Consider the following 26,654-nt stretch of genomic DNA (forward strand, 5'->3'; position numbering starts at 1 on the left):
CTCCAATCCTTCCCCGCAGGGAGGCGGAACCAATTAAGATGTTCCGCCCCAGACGCCTGATGGACCCAGAGGGCTTTCAGACGGCGCTTGGGGTTATTCCAGATGCACTCGTCCACAGTTCGGCGGAGTCTCTTGCGGAAGCCTGGAACAAGGCTGTAGCGGAGGCTCTTGATCGGATTGCGCCTTTGCGACCTCTCCGTGGCGCTAGACCCCGTAGAGCTCCATGGTTCAACGAGGAGCTCCGGGAGTTGAAACGCCAGAAGAGAAGTCTAGAGAAGCGATGGAGGAAGAGTAAGTCTGAATCCGATCGAACACTTGTAAGAGCTTTTATTAAGACTTACAAAGTGGCGCTCAAGGCGGCAAGATGGGCGTATCATGTCGCCTTGATTGCATCAGCGGAATCCCGCCCAGCCACTCTGTTTAGGGTGACCCGCTCCCTTCTTAATCAGAGGGGAGTTGGGGAGCCCTTACAGAGTAGTACCGAGGACTTTAACACGTTTTTCGCTGATAAAATCGCTCAGATCCGGGTGGACCTTGACTCCAATTGGAAAACAGAGTCGGCTGACAACGAGTCAGTTGAGGTGACTGGGGCCTGTACTTGTCCACCTGTCTGGGAAGAGTTTGATCTGGTGACACCTGATGAAGTGGACAAGGCCATTGGAGCTGTGAGTTCCGCCACCTGTTTACTGGATCCGTGTCCCTCCTGGCTGGTCTCGGCCAGCAGGGAGGTGACACGGAGCTGGGTCCAGGAGATTACCAACGCTTCCTTGGGGAGGGGAGTTTTTCCAACACTGTATAAAGAAGCGCTCGTGCGCCCCCTCCTCAAGAAGCCTTCCCTGGACCCAGCCATACTTAATAACTACCGACCAGTCTCCAACCTACCCTTTATGGAGAAGGTTGTCGAGAAGGTGGTGGCACTCCAGCGATCCTTGGAAGAAGCCGATTATCTAGGTCCCCAGCAGTCGGGTTTCAGGCCCGGTTACAGCACGGAAACTGCTTTGGTCGCGTTGATGGATGATCTCTGGCGGGCCCGGGACAGGGGTTTATCCTCTGTCCTGGTGCTTCTTGACCTCTCAGCGGCTTTCGATACCATCGACCATGGTATCCTTCTGCACCGGCTGGAGGGGTTGGGGGTGGGAGGCACTGTTCTCCAGTGGTTCTCCTCCTACCTCTCCGGTCGGTCGCAGTCGGTGTTAGTGGGGGGTCAGAGGTCAACTCCGAGGTCTCTCCCTTGTGGGGTGCCTCAGGGGTCGGTCCTCTCCCCCCTGCTGTTCAATATCTACATGAAACCGCTGGGTGAGATCATCCAAGGGCATGGGGTGAGGTATCATCAGTACGCTGATGATACCCAGCTTTACATCTCCACCCCATGTCCAGTCAACGAAGCAGTGGAAGTGATGTGCCGGTGTCTGGAGGCTGTTGGGGCCTGGATGGGTGTCAACAGACTCAAACTCAACCCGGATAACACGGAGTGGCTGTGGGTTTTGCCTCCCAAGGACAATTCCATCTGTCCTTCCATTACCCTGGGGGGGGAATTATTGACCCCCTCGGAGAGGGTTCGCAACTTGGGCGTCCTCCTCGATCCACAGCTCACATTAGAGAACCATCTTTCAGCTGTGGCAAGGGGGGCGTTTGCCCAGGTTCGCCTGGTGCACCAGTTGCGGCCCTATCTGGACCGGGACTCACTGCTCACAGTCACTCATGCCCTCATCACCTCGAGGTTTGACTACTGTAATGCTCTCTACATGGGGCTACCTTTGAAAAGTGTTCGGAAACTTCAGATCGTGCAGAATGCAGCTGCGAGAGCAGTCATGGGCCTACCTAGGTATGCCCATGTTTCACCAACACTCCGCAGTCTTCATTGGTTGCCGATCAACTTCCGGTCACAATTCAAAGTGTTGGTTATGACCTTTAAAGCCCTTCATGGCACTGGACCAGAATATCTCCGAGACCGCTTGCTGCCGCACGAATCCCAGCGACCGATTAGGTCCCACAGAGTGGGCCTTCTCCGGGTCCCGTCAACTAAACAATGTCGGTTGGCGGGCCCCAGGGGAAGAGCCTTCTCTGTGGCGGCCCCGGCCCTCTGGAACCAACTCCCCCAGAGATTAGAACTGCCCCTACTCTCCTTGCCTTTCGTAAATTTCTTAAGACCCACCTGTGTCGTCAGGCATGGGGGAACTGAGACATCTCCCCCGGGCATATACAATTTATGAATGGTATGTGTGTATGTATGCGTGTTTAGAAAATGGGGTTTTTTAAATGTTTTTAGTAGAAATTTAGATTTGTTATAAACTGTTGTTTCCACTTTGTTGTGAGCCGCCCCAAGTCTGCGGAGAGGGGCGGCATACAAATCTAAAGAAAGATAAAGAAAGATAAAAGAGAGTTCCCCAATCATGGCAACTTGAAAATGTGTGGATCAGCTCTCAGAATTCCCCAGTCAGCTCTTCTGAGTTGGTCCACACACATCTTCAAGTTGCCACGGCTGGGGAAACTCTAGTTTAAAGGCTTGCAGGATCAAGATAGTGCCACTGTCTGGTGAGTGGTTATTCTAAGGATTGACACTGTAGGAGAGAAGTTGGTGCTTATTAAGGTTATTTAACAGATGACACATGAAACAAACTCACTTTTTCACACATTATGGAGTATACAGAACTGATGGGAGAGAGGTTACCTGAGATAGACAGATCTCCTAAGCCACAATACAGGCGATAATCAGCATCTTGAACTACACTCATAAGCTCAATAATCAGCGCAGCTTCAATAACAAAGGTATTGCATGGGCATACTTGAGGTGCTTCCACAGTGGCTGGTGTTGTTCCATTCTGGACCATCAGTAGCTTCTGAGCTACAAATGGTCCAGAATGACCATCTTCTAGCCATGTGACCACAGTAGTAGACAAGCGAGTGTGACAAGGGACACGTCCAAAAAAGGGCACAATTGCTACATCAGATGAATCGGTGCAATAGTTCTTGTGGCTGTAGCTACCATAAGCTCATTGAACAAGAATTTTGAGCCAACGAGGACTCCCAAATTGTGCACCTGTCTTGGATGGAAAGTGATACCCTATTCAGAACCAAAGATGGAGAATCTGACATCTGAGCAACCATTCTCCCACAGCCACTGTGTCTTGTTGGGGTTCATTTTAAGGCTGTTTTCTCTCAACCAAACTAAAATAGGTCACAGTACTGGAACATTAGCAGTAGAACCACCCCAAAGGCACTTTTCAAAAGGAAACTGGACTTTCTTGGGTTTTTCCTTGAAAATGTTTCGCTGCTCATCCAAGAGTTTCTTCAGCCCAATGTATTAATATCAATTAACATCACAGAACGAACATTAAGAAATCTTAATATATCATCTACCTGGAAGACACAGTGACATACAGGCTACATTATACAGTCCATTCAGTATCAGTTATTAAGGATTTCACATAGAAATATTTCCCATGAGCACTTCTTAAAAGAGATAACTGAAGCTATGAATCTCTGCAACCATGAACTACAACCTCTCTCTCATTGTTAAACAGAGGACCATTACAGCACTGTCCTCAAGCTGATGGAATTGGAGAATATGCTTGCATTTTAATAATGGCACAGTATGGATTTCAGCAAAACAGTCTGGTTTGCAATGTACAGTATGTGTGTGTATGTATGTATGTATGTATGTATGTATGTATGTATGTATGCATGCATGTATGTATGTATATCCCTCAATTTTTAGTAACAGTATCTAGAAAGAGCTCATGAAAATACTTAAAACAATTTGTTACTGATCAATTTGTTACAGAGGTTACAAGAAAAAATGATACTTATTTCCATATATAATATATATGGAAGAAAATGAATTCTCAGAATGTACAGAATGGAACACTCACTGTTAAAGCACAAATGCCCAAAGGATTGGGATTAAATTAATATGAAATGTACACTGACCTGAGTAAGATCTGGAATGTCACCCTGATCAATTCCAACTTGCTGGGTTCACAAAAAAGGGGAAAAAAATGTACATTACTACATGCAGTGGCAATGAAAAGAAAGAACTGTGGACCTGAATGTCTACATAAAGCTAAGGGATCAGGGAGGACACGGACTGCTTTCTGCACTGGTACAATTCTAAATGCCATCTCCACTGTAAATTTTAATATTAAGTGTTGATCCCTTTCAAATACCAGAAAGAGCAAAAATAGCTTGTGAGAATTTTTGACACCATTTGAAAAAACAACTTCAGTAAATACCTCAGCACAGACATCTTTTAATTACAATTAAGAGAAATCAGACGATCAAAATATCCCTTTAAAATGGAAATGGTTTCGCTGACATTTACATTCAACAACCACATAAAACCTACATTTGAAGGAAATTATGAGGCAAGGACTACAATCATGCACTTATTACTGTACCAGTACAGAAAAGCTAAATGAAATACTGGTGATGTGACTGGATTTATTTACCTCTGCCACTTTGAGGAATTCTGACAGTTTGGTCATTCTGGCTAAAAACTTTTTGTAAATATCCAGGCCTTCTTTGCACTGGTTCTTCTTCATATCAAAATATTTTTCTGAAGCATAAAATTCAAGGAAAAGATATTGTAAATAAAGACTCCAAAGATATATATTTTATTAGGGGTATAATAACCTGAGAAAATAAAATACATCCTATGAGCTTTATTAGCATACAAGAATCTTCTATTTTTTTTTTTACTATAGTGTTATAAGCTCTCATGTTGTATTATTGAAAATTTATTTCAGTAAATGAAAAACTTTAGAAAAGGCTTTTATCTCTGTCAGACCACAGATTAATAATTTCAATATTAGAAAAAGCTTTGGTTTTGTAACTCCAGCAGATTACAGTGAGGCTACTACAAGAGTAATTATGAAAGCTTTATATGTATCTTCCTCAAGATACATATTAAAATTCTTAAAAACATTTTTAACTTGTGGAATTCAATGGAGCAGATGGATCTTAAATTCAATTGTGGGTGAGAATTTAGATTAATAGAATTCTCATCCACAATTGAATTCTATTATTCTACTTTCCATTGTTTTAACTTTATCATAAATGTTAAACGAAAGGAAATGTCAATCAATTTATTCCCAAGGAGTGAAGTTTAATGAGAATTTTTACTAACTCTTCAGCATCTTCTGAGCCACAGAAGGCCTTTTTCAGAGTTATGGATTTCCACTATTTTATCATTACTATGAAAATTAGGATGGTTCCAAGAAGTTGTATCTACATTCAGAATATTTTACGAATTTGGTCTGCATTGCTATATCACGAATCAAGTTTCTATCTCCTCCAAACCATGTGTGATACGCATAATTTCAGTCTTAATTTCATTAAACAAAATTAGTTCCCATGAGGTTTGCTTTACCACGTTGTTTGCACTTTTGTCAATTTATCCCCTCCCATTTCCAAAATTCAAATTAATTTAATACCAAAAAATAACAAACAGTACTAATTGCAATTCTAGAAACTTCTGTAGCTGTTTAGTTGAGAACTAGTTAAATTGCTGGATGTTATGGAACATTTTAACATCCCAGCTGGTCAAAGTAGCAGCGTTTTGTTTTAAGCAATTTCTAATGTATTATGGATATAAGGCATAAGAAGCTATATGTGGATGTTGGAAAAGAATGGAAAAGAGAAGCGTATCAGCAAGGGTATAAGTATGGATAAGAAAAACAAATTGAGAAATAAGACAAACTAAACCAACAAAACAGAATATAAAGGAGTGATGTAAAATATTTAGAAAATCACATACACATATTTTCATGCCTCCATTTTAAAATTATTTTTATTTCACATACCTAGTAGGTTAATGATCCCTTCATTATAGGCTGCAAAAAGCCTAATGGAATCCTTAAAAAGGAGCATAAAGGCAGCATTGATTACTCCATTGGTTAGTTCATTTGGGTTTGCCTGAACAGAAAATGAGGAAAATGAAGAGAGTTAAAATAGGGAATTTGGGATTACCTAAACACCTCTTCTCATCTGGTGGAACCAGCCTTCAGAATAGGTTGTCTTCAACCAATCATCTTGATGATCGAGTCAGTTGAATCCTGGAGACTAGATTCAAGCGTGGCGGCTTAGTGATATCCTGCAATCCTGATACCCTATGTGGACTCCCTTACCTGTGGCTAGCTGCCAAGGTATGAACAAGAAATAGCGTGTGATAGAGAAAACAGGGGTTGAAAACAAGGATGGACTGAAGGCTGGTTCCACCAGATGAGAAGAGGTGTTCAGATAGGATTACAACATCTATTCTCCATCCTGGAGTAGAATCAGCCTACAGAATGGAACATATAAAAGCAGAGGTCCCAGGGAAGGATGAGTGTCCTATGCACACAATGAGTGTCCAACACTTTCTGAAGGCACTCTCCTGCCGAAGGCAGTGTCCGCAGATGCGTAAGAATCAATTTTGTAGTGACCGATGAACTGGGGAGGGTGAGCCCATGTGGCTGCCCGACAGACCTCCTCTAGAGATACTTGTGTGGACCAAGTCACTGAAGTGGCTGCGCTCCTGGTGGAGTATGCTGTGATGCTTGCTGGAGTTGGAAGGCCAGTTATCTCATAGGCCTTGGTGATGCTGCTTCTGATCTGGCTGAGGATACCCGATTCCCCAGGGATTGAGGATGGAATCCCACAAAGAGAGCCTTGGATTTCCTGTGGTCCTTGGTATGGACTAGGTTGGTCCTAAGAGCTCTTTGTACGTCCAGCAGTGCCTGAAAGAGGCTGTGCTGGGGCTGAGAAGCAATCTTATATGCAGTGAATCTGTCTTCTCCTCTAGACGAGCGCCGCAAACTGATTCCAGAGCAGATAATAATCCTTTGACGCGATCTAATCCTTTGTCTCCCTGCTGCAAGGTGCCCAGCTCTTCTCGCACATGTCCGGAAGTGCTGCCAGAGATGCTTTATCTTGGCTGACCAGCGATGCCCGTAGCTCTGGCAAATCCTGTAGCACATAGATGGAAGGAGTGAGGGGGGCGGAGAGCCAGGGGGGCACACAGCAGCCAAATGGCTACGTATCTCTTGATCAGCGCAGATGTTCTGAGGCATCCTTGGAGTTATAGGAAGCTGGAATTAGGAGCCCTAAAAAGGACTGTTTGGGAGTAAGTAGTTGAAGGATTTAAGATTGATTTAAAGAAGAAGGCCAAAGGTTCAGGACGGAGTCCTGCCACGACTATCCTCTGAAGGATCTGAGGGAGTCAGAATCTGGGGATCTCAAGGCGGATCTTAGCAATTATTCAAATGATACTGACTCAATCCTCAAAATGATTGGTCGAGGACAAACTCATTCTGAAGGTTGGTTCCACCCTAGTATGGAGAAAAAAATTCTCTCATTCCCTTGGATAGGTTTTATAGCAGTAAAGAACAATTCCTATGCTTACATCAAAATCAAGAAGTGCATCCAGCTGATTCTGAATAATTGGCAGGGTTTTCAAAAGTTTTTCAGTATTCATTGTCCTCATCACACCATCAATCCTTCAAAGACATAATGGAAAATATATTTGAAAGGCTTATCAAAATAATGCGTGCAGTGCAACACTATCACCCTATGTAAGTCTACTAAAACTGATTCTTTCTGCACTATGTACATGAATATGACTTCTGAAATCAAGTAGAAAAATTGGCAAAGAAAGGGATTTTTTTATCATTTTTCAAATCACATTACTGAATCTCTTTAAGGAATATTTCCTATATGTTATACCTGCAATCAAAATGTAGAAAAGGTTAACTTAAAATAATATTGTAAATATTTTAAATTGATGTAGTAATTTGGATCTCTGTTTTCTCTATGTACAGTATTTCTTTTAAGCTGGTTCCATTCAACATTTGACCACCAAATACAACAGCAGGACAATCAAAATGACCCACCCTCTTTTCATTTTGGTGAAATCAACTGCTACAAGTCTATAAGAAAGTGCTTTTTCATTCAAGTATCTGCTATATCGTCTGATGAAGGTAGACATATCATAGCCTGAAAATAAAGAACATTTCAGTTAGACTTTTTTTAAAATTTTTACATTCTTATAAGGTTTCATCTGTTAAAAATTAGAATATTTTCACTATAACAGCCTGATATTAAGCTAAAAGAAAGGAAAGAAATTGGGAGTAAAAATGCAAGGAAAATAGACAAGTCAGAATAAAGAAAAATAAACATATAAAAAGTTGCTTTACAACTTCATCACAAGTATAAACAAATGTAATAACTTTTCATCCTTTCTAACGTTACACTCATTTTGTCATTTTATATCTTAACTATAATCAAATACTGTATATAGTCGAGTATAAGTCGACCCCGATTATAAGTCGAGGCACCTACTTTTGCCACCAAAAAAAAAAGGAAAATGGGGAAAATTTATTGACTCAAGTATAAGTCAAGGATGGAAAATGCAGTGGTACTGGTAACTTATTAAAATGGAAACCAATAAAATTACATCAATTGAGGCATCAGTAGGTTAAATGTTTTAGAATATTTATTTAAAAGAAAACCAGTAAACTAGCTCTGTAAGTTAAAAAAGGGTAAACACACTCTGGTAGTAACAATAACTTAAAAAATAAAAAAAGTAGTTCAATCAGCAACCAAGCTAAAACCTAAGAGTTAAAATCCTTCAAAACTGGATTCCTCATCATCTGTTTGTCCAAACAGAGCTTCAGCATCAGCTGCTGTGAGGCTATCAGCATAGACACTGTTATCATCATTGAGTTCGCAGTCATCACCATCACTGCCGTCATTCTCAAACAAAGCATTGTCTTCACTGCCATCCATAGCATTATTAATGCCACATTTCTTGAAGGCACGTTGCACCATGTCCTCTGGAATCTCTTCCCATGCATCCCGGACCCACTTTGCTATCAGATCTATGTTGTTCCAACTTTTGTCAGTTGGGCTTGACCAGATGACATCCATTCATGCCACATCTTTCGAACACGGTCTTAAAAAGGTTTATTTAAACAAACATCTAGGGGCTGCAATACAGATGTAAGCCCACCTGGAATAACGCCCAAAGTAACTTGAGAAGACTTTGCCAGTTTTTTTATGTCATCAGATGTGTGGGCTCTGAACATATATCAAACTAGCAATGATGTTTTTTTCTTTAAGGCTGCTCCTGGTCGTCCATTCCAAATTTCTTGCAGCCATTTTTTTGTTCCATCTTCATCCATCCAGCCTTTAACGTGTGCACGCACTGTAATTCATGGTGGGAATTTGATCTTTTTTGGCAAGGTCTTTCTTTTAAAAATAATGACAGGCCGTAGCTTAGTTCCATCAGCCAAACATGACAGAATGACTGTGAAATGGTTTTTTTCATTTCCTGTGGTTTTGAGTAAAATAGTTCTTTCTCCCAAACTTGCCACAGTTCTGTTGCTTGGAAGATCAAATGTCATAGGTGTTTCATCCATATTCCCAATATCTCCCAGATCATCGTTATGGATCTTTCTTTGTTTTATGATGAATGAATGAAACGACATCACTTTTTCTTCAAGGTCTTTTGGCAACTTCTGTGAAATCTTTGTTCTTTGCCGCAAACATAGGCCAAACCTATTCATGAAACGGGTACACCATTTTGCTGACGCAACAAAATTTTCAATGCCTGGTGCTTTTAATTTATCATCTTTAGCCATTGGAAGGGCACGTAAGCGAATTCCCATTCGTGTTACACAGTAACCATTTTGTCGACATTCCATAACCCATTTATGCAATTCAGTCTCTAGAGCCTCATATGAAGCTGATAAACCACGTTGAGCTTTTCCAAGTCAGCTTTCATTTTCCTCCAGTCTCTCACTAATTTTTCGTCAACACAAAATTCCCTACTTGCAATACTGTTAATGTTTGCTTCTGCTCTTGACACAATCTGAAGTTTAAAACCAGCTTCATATGACCTCCGTTTTTGTTTTGGTCCAGGATTAGGCGTACTGGGACCCATTTCTAAGAGGATTTTTTAAAAATTGAACCCCCCCCCCCCACTTACTGGCATACCTCAATCCCCCACTGCTCTGCCTCCCTGCCCCTCTGTCTTCTTGCCGGCACAGAGCATGTGATGTCATCACGCCACCTGTGCCAGACACTTCGGACAGCTGCAGGTCTGTGGCTGTCCGAAGTCCACTGTGGAGCAGGGAATGCTCGCTCTCTGCTCTGCAGAGGTATCTCTTCACCTATATGCGCTCCCTGAGGAATTGCATATACTGTACCGTATTTTTCGGTGAAAGGCACAGTATATAAGATGCACCTAGATTTTAGAGGAAGAAAACAAGGAAAAAGTATGCTATACCGGTATTCTGAACCAAATGGTGTAGTATTACGGTATATTGTTTACCAGTAATAAAATACCAGTGCAGCAGAATACCGTACTTTTTACAATCATGTACACTTTTTATAAACTTCAAACTTGACAGCTCCAAGACTTGTGGACTTCAAGTCCCAGAATTCCTCCACCAGTCATGCTACTTCAGGAATGGTAGTTGAAGTCCAAAAGCCTTAATCTTGCCTGGTTTGAAAATCCTTGCCCTTTCCTTCCTGTTGCCCCATCCACTGGAGACCCTTGGTAAAATTTTAAAATTCGAGCAGGGACGTTTATCTGCCTACACACTTCCTAGAAAGCCAAATGTATTTATCAAAAAAGTCTTGTTTCAGATTCTTCTGCTAACTTCCTAAATAGAAACAAAACATGAAAGATTAGAGGTCCCAACTACCCGTAATTTTACAAATAAAACACGGTAAGAGGTACCGTAAATATATGGTAAATTCTTCAGTTCTGAATTTTAGAGATGCTTTGGACTAGAGTTCCCATTATTCAGCCTTGGAGAGGGGAGTGATGGGGATTGCTTCTCTTGCAACAGACTGTAGTCCAAAGTATACTGTACATATAGGGTAACCATAATTTTATTTTTGTAATTACAAGTACTGGTATTTAATTTTGGAGTTTTTTTTAAAACCAGCACTTTAACAACATGGGGGAAGCTCTCTGTTGCAGGAAGGGATGATGCCTATCAACACCTCCACCCCGGAGATGGCTGATGGGAAAGCAAAGCATTCCCAAGTCACATCTGATTTCTCAATGCTAGATACCAGTAATGCAGAAATAATTGGGATAGACTTTGAAAAGTGGGCCTTTGCAGCAGGGGAGGCAAGTATGGTACCCAATCCCAATGGCTTTCCATGCAGAAGAGGAGATTGCTAGCTGCCTGACCAATTGGATTTATATTCCAAAAGAGCAGGGAAAAAGTTCCCCAGAGGAGGAGAGAGGTTTGAGAAGTCAAGCACAATTCACAATTCAAATGGCAAAAGCCTCCAATCTCTCTCACCTGAGCTGGCCACCTGGCCATGAGGAGCTGCCGTCGCCATATCAAGCAATCTGGGAGCCAAGCATGGGAACTGAGGGGAACTGCACATGCGCTGGCTTGGCCAGAATGGGACTTTTAGCCTCCTCCTCCTGGCCGTTTGGTAGCAGAGGCCACTTGGCCACCAGCCAATCACAGGATTTGTTACTCTTTTATTTTGTTTTAAACCTGGGGAAGAGGCATAAGCGGGCATGTCGAAAGTGCTCTTGGGTAAACACCTGCAGGAGGGGCGGGGCAGGTCCCAAAATGCTCTCGTGGAAGCGGCTGAGGGAAACCGAGGCAGTTGCCGCCTCTCCCCGCTGTAGGAAAGGCAGGCGCATCCGAAGCGCGCGGAAAAGCGGCTGCGGGAGGTGCAGGGCAGTTGCCCCGTCTACAGAAGGGATGTCCCAAAGCAGTCTCCGGGAAGCGGCTGAGGGAAGGCGGAGCAGTTGCCGCCTCTTTTGAGCTGAAGGAAAGGCAGACGACTGCAGCTTTTCCCTCAGCGGCTTCCCAGAGACCGCTTTGGGACATCGCTTTGGGTGCGCCTGCCTTTCCTGCAACGGAGAGAGGCGGCATCTTCCCGAAGCGCTCGGTTAAGCGGCTGGGGAAAGGGCTGGCCAGTTGCCGCCTCTCTCCACTGTAGGAAAGGCAGGTGAACCCAAAGCGATGTCCCACAGCGGTCTCCAGGAAGCGGCTTCAGCTCGAAAGAGGCGGCAACTGCCCCGCCTTCCCCCAGCCATTTAACCGAGTGCTTCGGGAAGGTGCCACCTCTCTCCGCTGTAGGAAAAACAGGCGCACCCGAAGCGATGCCCCGAAGCAGTCTCCGGGAAACAGCGGGGGGTAGGCGGGTCAGTTGCCGCCTCTCTCAAGCTGAAGGAAAGGCAGACGACTGCAGCCTCTTCCCCGCACGCTTCAGGTGCGCCTGCCTTTCCTACAGCAGAGAGAGGCGGCACCTTCCCGAAGCGCTCGGTTAAGCGGCTGGGGGAAGGGCTGGACAGTTGCCACCTCTTTTGAGATGAAGGAAAGGCAGCTGCACCCAAAGCACGCGGGGAAGCGGCTGCGGGAGGCAGGGGGCAGTTTCTGCCTCTCCTGAAGCGATATCCCAAAGCGGTCCCCGGGAAGCGGCTGAGGGAAAGGCAGTCGTCTGCCTTTCCTTCAGCTCAAAAGAGGCAGCAAATGCCCCGCTTTCCCCCAGCCGCTTAACCGTGCACTTCGGGGAGGTGCCGCCTCTCTCCGCTGTAGGAAAGGCAGGCGCACCCGAAGCAATGTCCCAAAGCGGTCTCAGGGAAGCAGCTGGGGGAAGGCGAGGCAGTTGCCACCTCTTTCGAGCTGAAGGAAAGGCAGACCACTGCCTTTCCCTCAGCCGCTTCCCAGAGACCGCTTTGGGACATCGCTTCGGGTGCGCCTGCCTTTCCTACAGCGGATAGAGGCGGCAACTGGCCAGCCCTTTCCCCAGCCGTTTAACCGAGCGCTTCCGAAAGGTGCCGCCTCTATCTACTGCAGGAAAGGCAGGCGCACCCGAAGCGATGTCCCAAAGCGATTTCTGGGAAGTGGTTGAGGGAAAGCGGGGCAATTGCCGCCTCTCTCGAGCTGAAGGAAAGGCAGATGACTGCCTTTCCTTCAGCTGCTTCCTGGAGACCGCCTTGGGACATCACTTCGGGAGAGGCGGCAATTGCCCCGGAGGTGGGGTTCCCCAACAAGGGGAGCCTCAGCGAAATTGCAGCATCGCAAAAACACAGAAGTCCTTGAAACCCCACCTCCGGACTTCTGTTGCCAGCGAAGCACCCGTTTTTGTGCTGCTGGGATTCCCCTGCAGCATCACAAAAACACGGAAGTCTGGAAGTGGTGTTTCCCATGGAGGGGAGCCTCAGGGGAATCCCAGCAGCGGAAAAACGGGTGCTTCACTAGCAACAGAATAGGCGTTGATTGCTTACCTGAACACCTCTTCTCGTACGCTGAGTGAGTACAGCAGTCACGTGGGTTGCTCACTGTCCAATCCACATAGGACCGAGCCTAGTCTTTTAAAAGCTTGCTGAATCCGCCCCTTCCCCAGAATTCGCGAATTCGTAGACTTAGGCTCAAAGGTGGTGGCTCGAATAATGCTCTACTCTCTTGAAAGGAAGAAACAGGTTAAAAGATATAACCATAGTTAGAAAGAAAATAGTGACTGCTGTACCCGCTCAGCGTACGAGCAGATGCGTTCAGGTAAGCAATCAACGCCTATTCTCTATACTGAAAGAGCGGGTCAAGCAGTCATGTGGGACATACCCAATAGATGAGTCCCTAGGGAGGGATTAGTTGGCTATCATGAGAGATAACGGATTGGAGGACTCTTCTGCCAAAGGCAGCATCCGCTGAAGCGTAAGAGTCAATTTTGTACTGCCTTATGAAAGAGTTTGGAGAGGTCCAGGTGGTTGCTTTGCAGACTTCCTCCAATGGAGCTTGAGTTGCCCATGCGACAGATGTGGCTGCACTTATTGTGGAATGTTCCATGATACCTCTTGGTACGCTGAGGGAAGCTGACTCATAAGCCTTTGAGATTGTCCCTTGGATCCAACGACCTAATACGTTTGAGGATGCCCTGGATCCCAGGGATCTGGGATGGTAGGCTACGAATAAGGCTTCGGCCCTCAGAACGGGTCTCGTCCGTTGGATATAGATTCATAGAGCTCTGGTGAGGTCTAGAGTGTGCCATCTGACCGCAAGATGATGGTTCTGATTGGAACAGAATGAAGGCAACACAATGTCCTGGGATCTGTGAAAACGTGGAACTTTGGTAGAAAGGTGGAGTCCAGGCACAGGACTGTGTGGAACTGGCATAGATCCTGTCGAATGGAGAGGGCCGCCAGTTCTGAAATGCGTCAGGAAGACGTTATTGCCACCAGAAAGGCTACCGTTTAAGACAGGTACCTAAAGGATGCTGACCTTAGGGGTTCATATGGCACTTGAGTGAGGGAGTGCAGAACCTGTGGTAAGTCCCAGGATGGGTATCTGTGAACTGAGGGAGGCCTGAGGTTTGAGATGCCTCTTAGAAATTCTTGAATTTCCGGGAAAGAACGGAGTGGTTGTCTGCGAGGCCCTGCTAGGACCAAGGATAAGGCCGCTAGATGACGACGAATGGTGCTGGTTGAAAAGCAATGATGAAAACCTTTCATGAAGAAAGATATGAGGTGATAGATCTTCCTGTGTGCACCACTGGTGAAACTTGGACCAGGTATGGTCATAGATCCTGTTGGTAGAAACTCTTCTGGATTTGAAGATTACTTCTACAGCGTCCGGGTCGTAACCCCAAAGGTCTAGGTCGCACCGGATAACACCGGATAACAGCCAAGCAGTGAGGTGGAACCACTCCGGGTCTGCAATAGAACTGAGGGAGCTGAGTGTTGATCGCGATCGCAAATAGGTCTAGCGATGGGTGACCGAATCTGAGGGCAGATCTGTTGGAATAGGACCAGATGGAGGCTCCACTCTCCTGGATCCAGAGTTGACCGGGAGAGCCAGTCTGCATACACATTGAAAACTCCCGAGATGTGGTCGGCCCATAAGGACTGAAGATGTCTCTCTGCCCAAAGACCCAATTTCAGGACTTCCTGCATCAGAGCCTTGGACCTGGTGCCCCCTTGTCTGCAGATATGGCTCTTTGAGGCCATATTGTCCGTGAGAATCAGGACATGTTGATTGATGATGTGAGATTTGAATTGTTTTAGAGCTAACGACACTGCTCTCAATTCCAGCCAATTTATGGGTCTGGATGACTCCTCCGCTGACCATGTGCCTTGGGTTATCAGACCTTAAGCATGGGCCCCCCAGCCCGTCAGGCTGGCATCCATGGTGATGGTGAACTGTGCTGGACTCCTGAAGGGGGATCCCTTGTCCAGAGCAGAGGAAGTCCACCACGTGAGGTACCTTAATACGGTAGTTGGAACGGTGATGAGACTTGCCGAGTTGCTGTTCCCCAATCTCTGGAATGGTAACAGAAGCCATTGGAGATCCCTGGCATGGAGGTGAGCCCATGGGATAATGCCAATGCAGGACACCATCTTTCCCAGTAGAGAAGACAGGGTGACAATGGTAGTCCTTTTTGAGACTTTATCTGAGAGATAAGCTCTTTGATACTAATCTTCCTTTCAGTAGAAAGGAAGACCTGAGAGAGATCTGAATTTATAATTGCTCCCAAGGTGCTGAATGGAGTTGACTTTTTAAAAAAATTAATAGAAAAACCATGATCCTGTAGGATAGACATGGCAATCTTGAGGTCTTGAACAGGTGCCTTCTTTAGAGGGGCTATGAATTAATATGTCATCCAAATAGTACAAAATATGGATGGGCATAGTAGTGATGTGGGCCGCCAAGGCACCTAGGAGCTTAGTGAAAACTCTAGGAGCCGAGGACAGCCCAAAAGGCATGGCCCTATACTGATAATGCTTGCCCTAGAAGGCAAAGCGAAGGAATTGTCTGTGGCCCTTAGCAATAGGGATGTGGAGGTAGGCTCCCGTAAGATCTAAGGAAACCATGAAGTCTCCAGGATGAATAGAGACTAGGATGGATGACAGGGAATGCATCTTAAATTTTCTATATTTAATGAATTGATTTAATATCTTAAGGTCTAGAATGGCCCTCCATCCTCCGGAGGTCTTATGGACCATGAAGAGGGTGGAGTAGAGGCCGAGACCTCTTTGGGAAGATTGGATAGCTCTGATGGACAACAGGTGTTGAATTGCTTCCTCCATTCGAAGACGAGATGGAGGAGATCTAGGAGATGGGCATGAGATGAAATGCTTAGGGGGCATGGAGATAAACTCTAACTGGAGTCCCCATTCCACAGTAGAGATAACCCAGGGGTCCACAGGAACAGCGTCAGCTGGAAGCGAACCAAGCGAGACGCCCCCCCCATGGGAGTAAAATGGAGATTACCATCTGGGCTTTCTAGAAGCTCTGGACAAGGAAGAGCCTCTTTGAAAGCGGGATTCTCTGCCCTTGGTGTTACTGTCCTCTTGGGAGCGAAAACGAGAGGTATACTGACCTGAGTTCCTCTGGAAGGGCGAACCCCTGATCTTGTTGACGATTGGCGCATTGAAAAGGCTGAGTTTTGATGGCCTTCTTGTTGGTGGGCCCCAAAACTTTCTTTTTGTCAGCAGTCTCAGTGAAAAGGGGGTCCAAGAGGTCACCAAATAAAAGGTCGCGCTTCAAAGGACCCATGGCCAGCTGCCATTTCTGCCTCACTCCCGCCATAGAAGTCTTCTGGCTGTGGTTGAGGACGCTACCGACTTTGCAACAAATCTTGATGATTGCAAGGTAGCGTCTGCTACATATTGTGCCGCTGCAAATAACTTATTAAAGTCCTGTTGACCCTGTAGGTCATCAGGGGGAATATGCTGCTGGACCTGTTGAAGCCACAAGAGAATGGCTCTGGAGAAGAATGATGCTGCTGCTGCACTTTTAATAGCCCAGGTATCAGCGAAGAAACACCTTTTGAGCATTTGCTCTAAATGTTTATCTTCGGGCTTTAACACTTCTTCTGCTTCACCAGGCATAGCAGCCACAGACTGTAGAATCTTAAGTGGTTCATCAGCTTTGGGACAGACAAGAAGGTCTTCATAAGAATGAGAAAGCTTTTATAACTTCTTGTCTTTAGATGTGGGATTGAAACCGTAAGATGGATGGTCCCACTGCTTGAGCAGAGCATCTTTGAATGACAGGTTCTCCTCAGGTGGAGCTGTTGAAGGATCAGATGGTTTATCCTGACCAACTAAGCCTGTGGCAACTCTTGCCTTGAATAAAGGGATTTGAACAGTTGGAAAAAAAAGATTGCAGCAGGAGATGGAATCTTGATCTGTGATTCCTCATCCTCTGACAGGCATTGGAAAGGGTCATCCTTGTCCTCTACATCCACATCATCATTCTCATCCTGTGAGGAATCCGAGTCTTCTTGAACTGGAATTCTGTAGGTTGAGAAGGAACTCACGGGCCTAGGGGCGCGTGATTGGGGATGAGAGTGAGAAGGCACATTGATAGCCAAGAGCTTGGCATCAATTACTTGAGATAAGGCAGAATACATAGTTTGAAGCTCTGGAGGAAGGTTAGTAATATTAACAGGTAGTGAGCGAGATATCCTGAAGGCCTGGGATGGATCTGGCTCGGAGGGATCTTCCATCATAATATCTGGTTCCTCTGGACCTAAGCCCCATAGGTTAGGTTGGGGTCTGTTTAGGTTTGGCTCATCCAGCGAAAGCACAGGGACACCAGAAGGAGGCAATTTAGAAGCCTCTGGAGGGCCAGAGGGGCTAACGTGCACTTGGACCTGCACTCTTAAACGTTTAGCCAATCTCTCATGAATCTTTTGAAGAGCTTGGTCCCGTCTCTTCTCAGCCCTGGTGGGTCTAGCCATTGGAGGAGTTCCCGAGGAAGAGGAGGAAGAGGCCTGGAGGATGGTGTCAATTTCATCACCAGTAGGCCTAACTTCTCTGGGACCCTTAGAAGTGCCTCTCTTGGGAAACGAAGTCATAGCCTGAACAAATTACAGTTATAAGACTTGAGCCAAAAAGGTGGGAGAAGCTATAAATGGGCAACAGGAGCGTCTGCAGCTCAAAGACAATATTGACGTACCAGATTTCGTGCCAATGAGTACAGAGGGGCAGGCCTCACTAATTTTAATAATAAACCAAGGCACACTGGTTTGGAGGCCTAACCAGGGAGAAAAAGCCTGAGGGTCTCACAGCCTACTCCAGGGCCACGTGGTGGACTTAATGGCGTCAAACAGGATGCGCCTGGGCGATCCGCAAGTGCCAAAATTACTTGATGCTGAGGGTCTTCGCGCCAAGAATAAACCACTCCACCTAATTTGCGGAAAGGAGGGGCAACTAAAGTCCAGGAGACAAACAAGAGCGCTTGTTAAAGTGTTCCACACCGCCAGAGGAAAAGAGCCCTTTTTAATTTATTTTTAACTTGCCGGTAAAAATCTCCTAGCCGAGTAGATTTATCATAAATACAATCCGGCAGCAGCGCGAGCAAGGCGATTGCAAAATTCGTGTCTGTAGCCGCACCGCGGCTTCTCCTTTGTCGCCGAGCCCAGTAAAGCTGGCGCGAGAAGGCAAGCTTCTAAGTAAAGGCAATTGCAATTTTTACTTAGCTGAAATTGAAGAAAGAAATGAAGAGGGAAGGTTTTATTGAGAGGAGCTGAGCCACCACATGTCCTGCTGATTGCAGGACCGAGCGAATTCTGGGGAAGGGGCGGATCCAGCAAGCTTTTAAAAGGCTAGGCTCGGTCCTATGTGGATTGGACAGCGAGCAACCCACGTGACTGCTGTGGACCCGCTTTTTCAGTACAGAAAAGTCTGGAGGCGGGGCATCCCAGTGGCGGCGGCTTGGATTTGTCAGGTGAAAATAGTTTGGAAGAGGCAAAAAAATCTTAAACTCCAGGTTTGTATCTCAAAATGTATCTATGACGAGGGGTTTGTAAGATGAGGTATCACTGTATTGTATTTTAATCTTAATCAATTAAATCAACTTTATATTAATTCATTTTAATCTTTAATTATAAATATTGTCTTTGTCCCACTACACAAAGTACTTCAATTCTTTAATAAGCCTCTTCTGTAAATTCATTAAGAAAAAAAAAAGAAAAATTTATTCAGGTTACTCTCTTGCTTTGTCATTTGCACTTCCCTTTTGAATTTTAAAGCCTAAGCCAATTTCTTTTGTAGATCTAGGGAAATATTTTTTCCTAAATTGTTCTCTCCTCCTGTCAGTATAATAAATTAATTTTTGAAACCATTTCTACCTTATGAAATATTTATTCTATATCTGACATTGCTTCAGTAACATCTTTTACTATATTATATTCCCCTAGTGGTGAACCTATGGCATTCACATTGCATTATGAGTGCGCGCACATGTACACACATGCTTTCCACACACGATGACAAAAGGGCTGGCCATCACTGCTATAGTCTATCCAAAGAAGCAAACATAATTACTGACATTGTTGATATTATGGCTACTATTTTCCGATTCCATTCTTCAAAAGTCTCTTTCAGTATTTCAATTTTATTTTTATTTGCCACCATCTTGAAAATGTTACCTATCCTTCCTATAGTCCAAATTTATTTATTTATTTATTTATTTATTTATTGGATTTGTATGCTGCCCCTTTCCGAGGACTCAGGACTGCTCACAAATCTTTAGTTCGTTCTAGTGTCCAGTTTTTGAAATCATGAAATTCTTTATGTTAATCTTTATAAAAATCAAAACAGGATCTGTTTTCCAAAAGAGGTGTTCTTCATAATTAATTCCAAAATCTTGTTATAAAAACTTCAATATTCCAATTTTATCTGGACTCTTAGTCTGTTTATAACTTTCTAAGATCAAAATCTTATTCAGCTTTTTGCTATTTCTTTCAGATCCTTTAAATTCTTAAGCTTATGACTAAAATGTTCTTTTATTCAGAGTTAAAAGCAGACATTGTCATTCTAAAGATCTCTAATAGTTCAGAAGTAATTAATAAGCAGCTTCTCAAATTGATTAGAAAGTGAGGTTTGCTAACTGTGTCCTTTAAAAATTTCCACTGCAGTTGCAAGCAAGATGGCTAACATGGTTGTCTCTGGATGCTCAAACTCACAGGAAACTCCTGTCCTATGATTTCTTGACATGAAATAGCCATCCAGAGCGCAAATGGGTCCAAGAAACTTATCTATTCATCTGTTACTGGGTCTCTGGCATGATCATTTACTCACAAAGCCATACTCAAATTGCCTCAAAAGTCTTATAACAATTATTCTGGATGTATTGTGTTCTAAATTAATTCCAGTTCCTTAGAATATCCATCTTCCAGCTGCTTTGATTTGTAAACTTCTTGGTACTAGCTAACTTATGCAGTCTCTATGAATGGCACCATAATCTTATTAAATAAAAGCCAACAAAACTTTGAGTTGTTTTAAAACAATTTGTCCCCATTATTCAACTTGATGATTTATTGATTTAAATCATAAATAAGCTGATATTTTAGTAATTGACAGTCTGACAAGTTGCTTACAATTCAAAACAAATTCTTTTTAAAAGTTTGTTGCTGTTCTCTATAGAGATCAGCAATATACAAGCAAATAAAATCTATCAGTTAAAAAGCAAGACATGTGTCATGTTAATTGTTGCCTCAATTTAACTGCTATTACAATAAATTTTATCTAGTGCATAGGTAGATTCACAGATTGAGACTGTAAAGTAAAAAGTGAGCATAAAAATGGTCTGTTCCCAAGTGCATTTAAGTAGTGAAAAAGGGATTATCATGTACTTTTGAAGATCCTTAAAAAAGCTACAGTAAAAAGATGTTGAACTATCTCAATTTCTCAAAGGCAAGAAAAATGATGGCACATGTATGTGCCAGGTAATAGCAATAATGGAAGAATGTTATGCCTGTCCCCCCCCCCCCAAATTTCTTTCCTCAGATTAGAAGATTTGACCACTGCAAATTCAATGTTCACCTGTAAAATCTCAATCACCTGAGCTGTTTTCATTATCAATAACAAAAATCTCACCAACATAAAGAAACATAGCAGGCTAATCAAATGACTCAATTTAAATAAAGAATATAAATTCAAACTTATTTTTTAAAGAAAAATAATCCTTACCCTGCATGGCACTTTTATCCAGATAATTGTTGAGATTAAATAATGTATTTCGAGATGCCAAGTATTGAATAAAGCGCTGTGAACAAATGAATCAGAATCCAGATTATCTTTTCTGCGTATTTTCTATAGAAATATTTTATATTGCTAATTTCTAAGCAACTGCATACGTGACTTATGAAATACAATGTTCTCAACTTACCACCACAATTGAGCCCAAAATTTATGTTATGAAAAGAGTGAACCTATTGAAATTAAGTGAATTTTGCCCCATTTTACAACATTTCTTGCCACAGTTAAGTGAATCACTGCATTTGATAAGTTAGTAACCTTGTTGTTAAGTGAATTTGGCTTCCCCATTGACTTTGCTCGTCAGAAGATTGCAAAAAAGTGATCACATGATCCCAAGACACTGCAACGGTCATAAATATGAACCAGTTGCCAAGTACCTGAATTTTGATTACGTAACCGTGGGAGTGTTGCAAAGATTGTAATTGTGAAAAACAGTCACAAGTCACTTTTTCAGTGTCGTTGTAACTTTGAACAATCACTAAATGAACTGTTGTAAATTGAGAACTACATGTAGTTCCTCCATCACCTAAGCAAGAACAATTTCTTGTTTTTACTAAGGCAAATCAAAGTATCTATTAATATTTACAATTTTGAAATCACTAGCCAGAGTGGCAAAAGTGGAGCAAAATGCTGTAAGAAAAACTGATATGCAATGCATTTCATAGCAACTCTGGTTTACAAATGCTTCCATGGAAAAGGGAAATGAAAGCAAAATTCAACTGTACATTATTCATTCTGCAGCTCACACATCATGGTTATAAAGAAGACATGTATACTATTCTGAGATTATTCTCATAACAATTAAACAAGATTTACATCTATATGTAATAGGAAAGTAGAGCTAGTAGAAGGCAAAGACATTCTGTTCTTAATGCTTAAATTGGTGCAAGATGATACAACTAACAAGTTATTATCTCACTATCCTTTGGGATTCTTCCAATTGTAAGATACGGGGTGTTGTTGTTTTTGCTTTAGTTTCTGTTTAATTAGCTTCCTTCATGACTGAACACTATAAACCTCTTCAGGAAAATCTGCCATATTTATTAGGTAGGATCATCTCAATCCTGAAAAACTAGTCTCCTGTGAAGCAAATACTCTGTTTTTCAAATCAAGGGGAGACATTTTTGTATGGTAAGAGTGGAACTAGTAGATTTTATGCCAAACATGCCTTCTAAAAATAGCACATACACATTTTGGGGATAAAGGACTGGTAACCAGATAACAATGCTTGGGACGTATATTCAACCAATTCTCGTTCAGATTCCCCAAGAAGAATGAAACAGTCAAATCTAACAGGCAAAATATTGTTAAAATGGCAAGTCGGCAATAGAATTCTTGAATTTTTAAGGGCAAAAATAAAACCTGCCAGGCTCCACGAGAATATAGGATTTAGAAACTATACCAGCACTTTTGTAAGTACAGTGTTCCCTCGATTTTTGCGGGGGATGCGTTCCGAGACCGCCCGCGAAAGTCGAATTTCCACGAAGTAGAGATGTGGAAGTAAATACACTATTTTTGGCTACGAACAGTATCACAAGCCTTCCCTTAGCACTTTAAACCCCTAAATTGCAATTTCCCATTCCCTTAGCAACCATTTAGATTATTACTCACCCTGTTTATTTATTAAAGTTTATTTTAAAAAATATTTATTAAAGGCAAACAAAAGTTTGGCAATGACATATGACATCATCGGGCAGGAAAAACCATGGTATAGGGAAAAATCCCATTAAGTATTTTTTAATTAATATTTTTGAAAAACCATGGTACAGACTATTCGCGAAGTTTGAACCCGCAAAAATCGAGGGAACACTGTATTTCATTTACAGTGATCCCTCGATTATCGCGGGGGTTACGTTCCAAGACCTCCCGCGATAATCGATTTTCCGCGGTATAGTGGTGCGGAAGTAAAAACACCATCTGCGCATGCGCGCCCTCGCTGCTCGCCCACCGTTCGTCGCTTGCCCGCCCGCCGCTCGCCCGTTCACTCGCCGCTCGCCCGCCCACTCGACGCTCGCCCGTTCACTCGACGCTTGCCCACCGCTCGCCCGTTCACTCTTCACTCGCCGCTCGCCCGCCCGCCGCTCGGCCATTCACTCGCCGCTCGCCCGCCCGCCCATTCACTCGCCGCTCACCCGCCCGTTCACTCGCCGCTCGCCCGCCCGCCCGCCGCTCGCCCGAAAGAGTGAGAGAAAGAAAACAAGAGAGGGAAAGTGAGAAAAAGAGAGAGAGCAAGAGTGGGAGAGATAGAGAAAGAGAGAGAATGACAGGAAAGAAAGAGAAAGAGACAGAGAAGTGATTCTTGGTGATGACGTATGACGTCATCGGGTGGGAAAAACCGTGGAATAGAAAAAAAAACCGTGGAGTATTTTTAAATTATTATTTTTTGAAAAACCGTGGTATAGGGTTTCGCGAAAATCGAGACCGCGAAAATCGAGGGATCACTGTAACACATTGCTAACTTAGTAATGGGGGCAGGGGGCAGATGAAACTAATAAAGTAACTCTATATGTCAGTATTTGCTTTCTAATAAGAGCTAGTTATGCAACTCCTCCTGAGGTTCTTGATGTTTCTACTATACTTGTCCTCTGGAAATTCATCAGATACTTATTCTGAAATCCCTCCCATTTTGAAATGAAACTCTGTATTGCAAAATGCTGCTTTCTTACCTCATTTCCATACATCATGAGGTGGTGCGTTGTAATTAGAGCTTTGAACACTACTACCCAGCTACTGTTTGCCGTCCTCTCAAAAAGGGTATCTGCTAACTGTGGGATATTCACATTCATTTCATTTGTGCATTGAATTAAATCTGAAATTCAAAAAACAAGTTGTTTTAATTAATATTTATTTATTAAATTTATTTTCCACCTGTCTCACCCCAAGGTACATTACACCGACAAAAGCTCAAAAAAGGGATATGTTCAAGAGCATTCTGGAATTCTAAACTTCATTCTCGTATTCAACTGACTCATTTAGCAGTTATGATTCCTCGGAAAGGGGCGGCATACGAATATTATTATTATTATTATTATTATTATTATTATTATTATTATTATTATTACTACTACTACTACTACTACTACAGTGATGAAAAAGTAACTAAAATCATTCCTGACTTTTCCAGGTCTGTAAAGCAAAGGAAAGTTGGAGAGACACCAAAGGCAGTTGTAATTTTACTTAGTGACTGTTTTGGTTAACAATCAAATTCCCTCTCCTGATTGTGAGGTGTAAACAAGGACTATTTGCATTCTTTCACACATTAACTCAGGAAAGTTTCTTGTATATTGTTGTGGTTAGCTCTGGCCCAGCTCCTGCCTCAAGGAATGTGGAGGTGGATGCAGGGGAAACAGCAACATGTCATAGGCCTGTTTTATTGCCGACAGAGTCAGGTAGTGAAGTTTCCTCGGAAGAAGAAGGTGGGGGTGACTTGGAAGAGGGGGGCTTGGCAGACAGCTCAGGAAGCCAATCTCCATTATCTTTGGTAGATTCGGATGATGAATTGCTAGACCCACGCATACGGAGATTTATGCATAGGAGAGAACAACTGAGGAACTATTACAGGTGATAGAGAATGTGGTTGGGTGGGGCTCACGTAATTATAGCAGCTGTTATATTGGCAGCGTGTGAGCTTAGCAGTGTGGAATTTATCTGATCGTAGTTTTGGGGAGTCACAGAGTTTGAGAAACAAAATCCTTGTAAGTTTTTACCACGTCTGGAACAAACAGTATTTGTGCCGAACTATGCACAATACTGGTTTATTGCTGATTTATTGCTTGCTTTGTTATCGGACTGTAATCCATTGCTGCCTTGTTTATACAAGAAATCCCTTTGAATTCTAAAAGGGAGTTTTGCTTCTCTTTTGTTGCGATAAAAAACATTTACTGGAATTCTACTGCGTGTGTGTGTCTGTTTTGAACCAATTTCCTTTTCATTGGAGGCTTGTCCTAGAAGCCAGCAGAACATATATGAAATTACATTACACACTTTCTATTCATTATGATTCTACATTTTTAGTATCAAGCAACATTTTTTTGCAGCATCCTTTTGGTTCTATGGCAAAAATGACATTTATCAAGCAGACACATCTATCCATCCTTTACAAACAGGAACTGATGTATATATCTAAAAGAAAAGTTTTACCAAATCAGAAGTGGCAAATTGTGTTTGAACATGACAGGACTAGAAACAGAGTACAGTGGTACCTCGTGATACGAACCCCTCGTGATATGAACCCGGACTTTGGAATTTTTTTGCCCCTTGTTACGAACTTTTTTTGGCTTACGAACCCACCGCAGATCGCAAAATGGCGCTCCGCTGGGCGCCGCCATCCGGCTCTCACCTTTTAAAACAGCCGGGGGGCTTCTCGGCGTTCTCCTGAATGCTGAACCCAGAAGTTCGGGTTTGGGTTCCGGAGGCGGCCGAGAAGCGCCCGGCTGTTTCAGAAGGTTCCAGGAAGGACGTCTTCGTGACATCAAAGCTCCGCCCATTGAATTCCCTATTGGGATCCCCCACCTCCTTTCCAGCCTCCAGATCGGCCGAAAACACCGCCACCGATAGTAAAAACAGCGCTCCGAACGCCGAGAAGCCCCTTAGCTGTTTCAGAAGGTGACAGCCGGGCAGCGGCGCTTCTCGGCGGCCTCCCGAACCTGAAGCCGAAAAGTTCGGGTTTGGGAGAACGTCGAGAAGCCCCCCAGCTCGTATCCAGCACTTGGTGAGTCCTTGGCTTCTGCTGGGGGTGGGGGGGATCTGTTTTGAATTTCACAAAGCAAAAAAACCGGACCGAGCGCTTTGGCTGTGAGAGAGGCGTGCGGGGGGAAAAAGCAAAAAAACCGGACCGAGTGCTTTGGCTGTGAGAGGCGGGCGGGGGGAAAAAGCAAAAAACCCGGACCGAGCGTTTTGGCTGTGAGAGAGGCGGGCGGGGGGGGGAAGCAAAAAAACCGGACCGAGTGCTTTGGCTGTGAGAGAGGCGTGCGGGGGGGAAAAAGCAAAAAAACCGGACCGAGTGCTTTGGCTGTGAGAGAGGCGTGCGGGGGGGAAAAGCAAAAAAAACGGACCGAGTGCTTTGGCTGTGAGAGAGGCGTGCGGGGGGGGAAAGCAAAAAAAACGGACCGAGTGCTTTGGCTGTGAGAGAGGCGTGCGGGGGGGGGGGGGGGGAAAGCAAAAAAAACGGACCGAGTGCTTTGGCTGTGAGAGAGGCGTGCGGGGGGGAAAGCAAAAAAACCGGACCGAGTGCTTTGGCTGTGAGAGAGGCGTGCGGGGGGAAAAAGCAACAAAACCGGACCGAGTGCTTTGGCTGTGAGAGAGGCGTGCGGGGGGGGAAAGCAAAAAAAACGGACCGAGTGCTTTGGCTGTGAGAGAGGCGTGCGGGGGGGGGGAAAGCAAAAAAAAACCGGACCGAGTGCTTTGGCTGTGAGAGAGGCGTGCGGGGGGGGGGGGAAGCAAAAAAACCGGACCGAGTACTTTGGCTGTGAGAGAGGCTTGCGGGGGGAGGAAGCAAAAAAACCGGACCGAGTGCTTTGGCTGTGAGAGAGGCGTGCGGGGGGGGGGGAAGCAAAAAAAACGGATCGAGTGCTTTGGCTGTGAGAGAGGCGTGCGGGGGGGGGAAGCAAAAAAAACGGACCGAGAAAGAGAGATTGAGAGATGCTCAGTG

General features: G+C 44.0%; 1 protein-coding gene across 2 annotated transcripts in view; it reads right to left on the minus strand.

Moving 5' to 3' along the window:
• LOC139171305 (phosphatidylinositol-binding clathrin assembly protein-like) overlaps window positions 1–26,654 on the minus strand; it is a 102,915-nt gene that overhangs the window by 39,641 nt on the left and 36,620 nt on the right. For both annotated transcript variants that reach the window (XM_070759410.1, XM_070759411.1), the window contains exons 2-8: window positions 23,671–23,813; window positions 20,936–21,011; window positions 7,869–7,971; window positions 7,382–7,475; window positions 5,802–5,913; window positions 4,449–4,555; window positions 3,931–3,972 (exon numbers count right to left, since the gene is read on the minus strand). In XM_070759410.1, the coding sequence (XP_070615511.1) occupies window positions 3,931–3,972; window positions 4,449–4,555; window positions 5,802–5,913; window positions 7,382–7,475; window positions 7,869–7,971; window positions 20,936–21,011; window positions 23,671–23,813 (677 nt within the window). The remainder of the gene's footprint in view (window positions 1–3,930; window positions 3,973–4,448; window positions 4,556–5,801; window positions 5,914–7,381; window positions 7,476–7,868; window positions 7,972–20,935; window positions 21,012–23,670; window positions 23,814–26,654) is intronic.

This window comes from Erythrolamprus reginae, chromosome 8, assembly GCF_031021105.1.
Source record: "Erythrolamprus reginae isolate rEryReg1 chromosome 8, rEryReg1.hap1, whole genome shotgun sequence".
NCBI classification, from domain to species: Eukaryota; Metazoa; Chordata; class Lepidosauria; order Squamata; family Dipsadidae; genus Erythrolamprus; species Erythrolamprus reginae.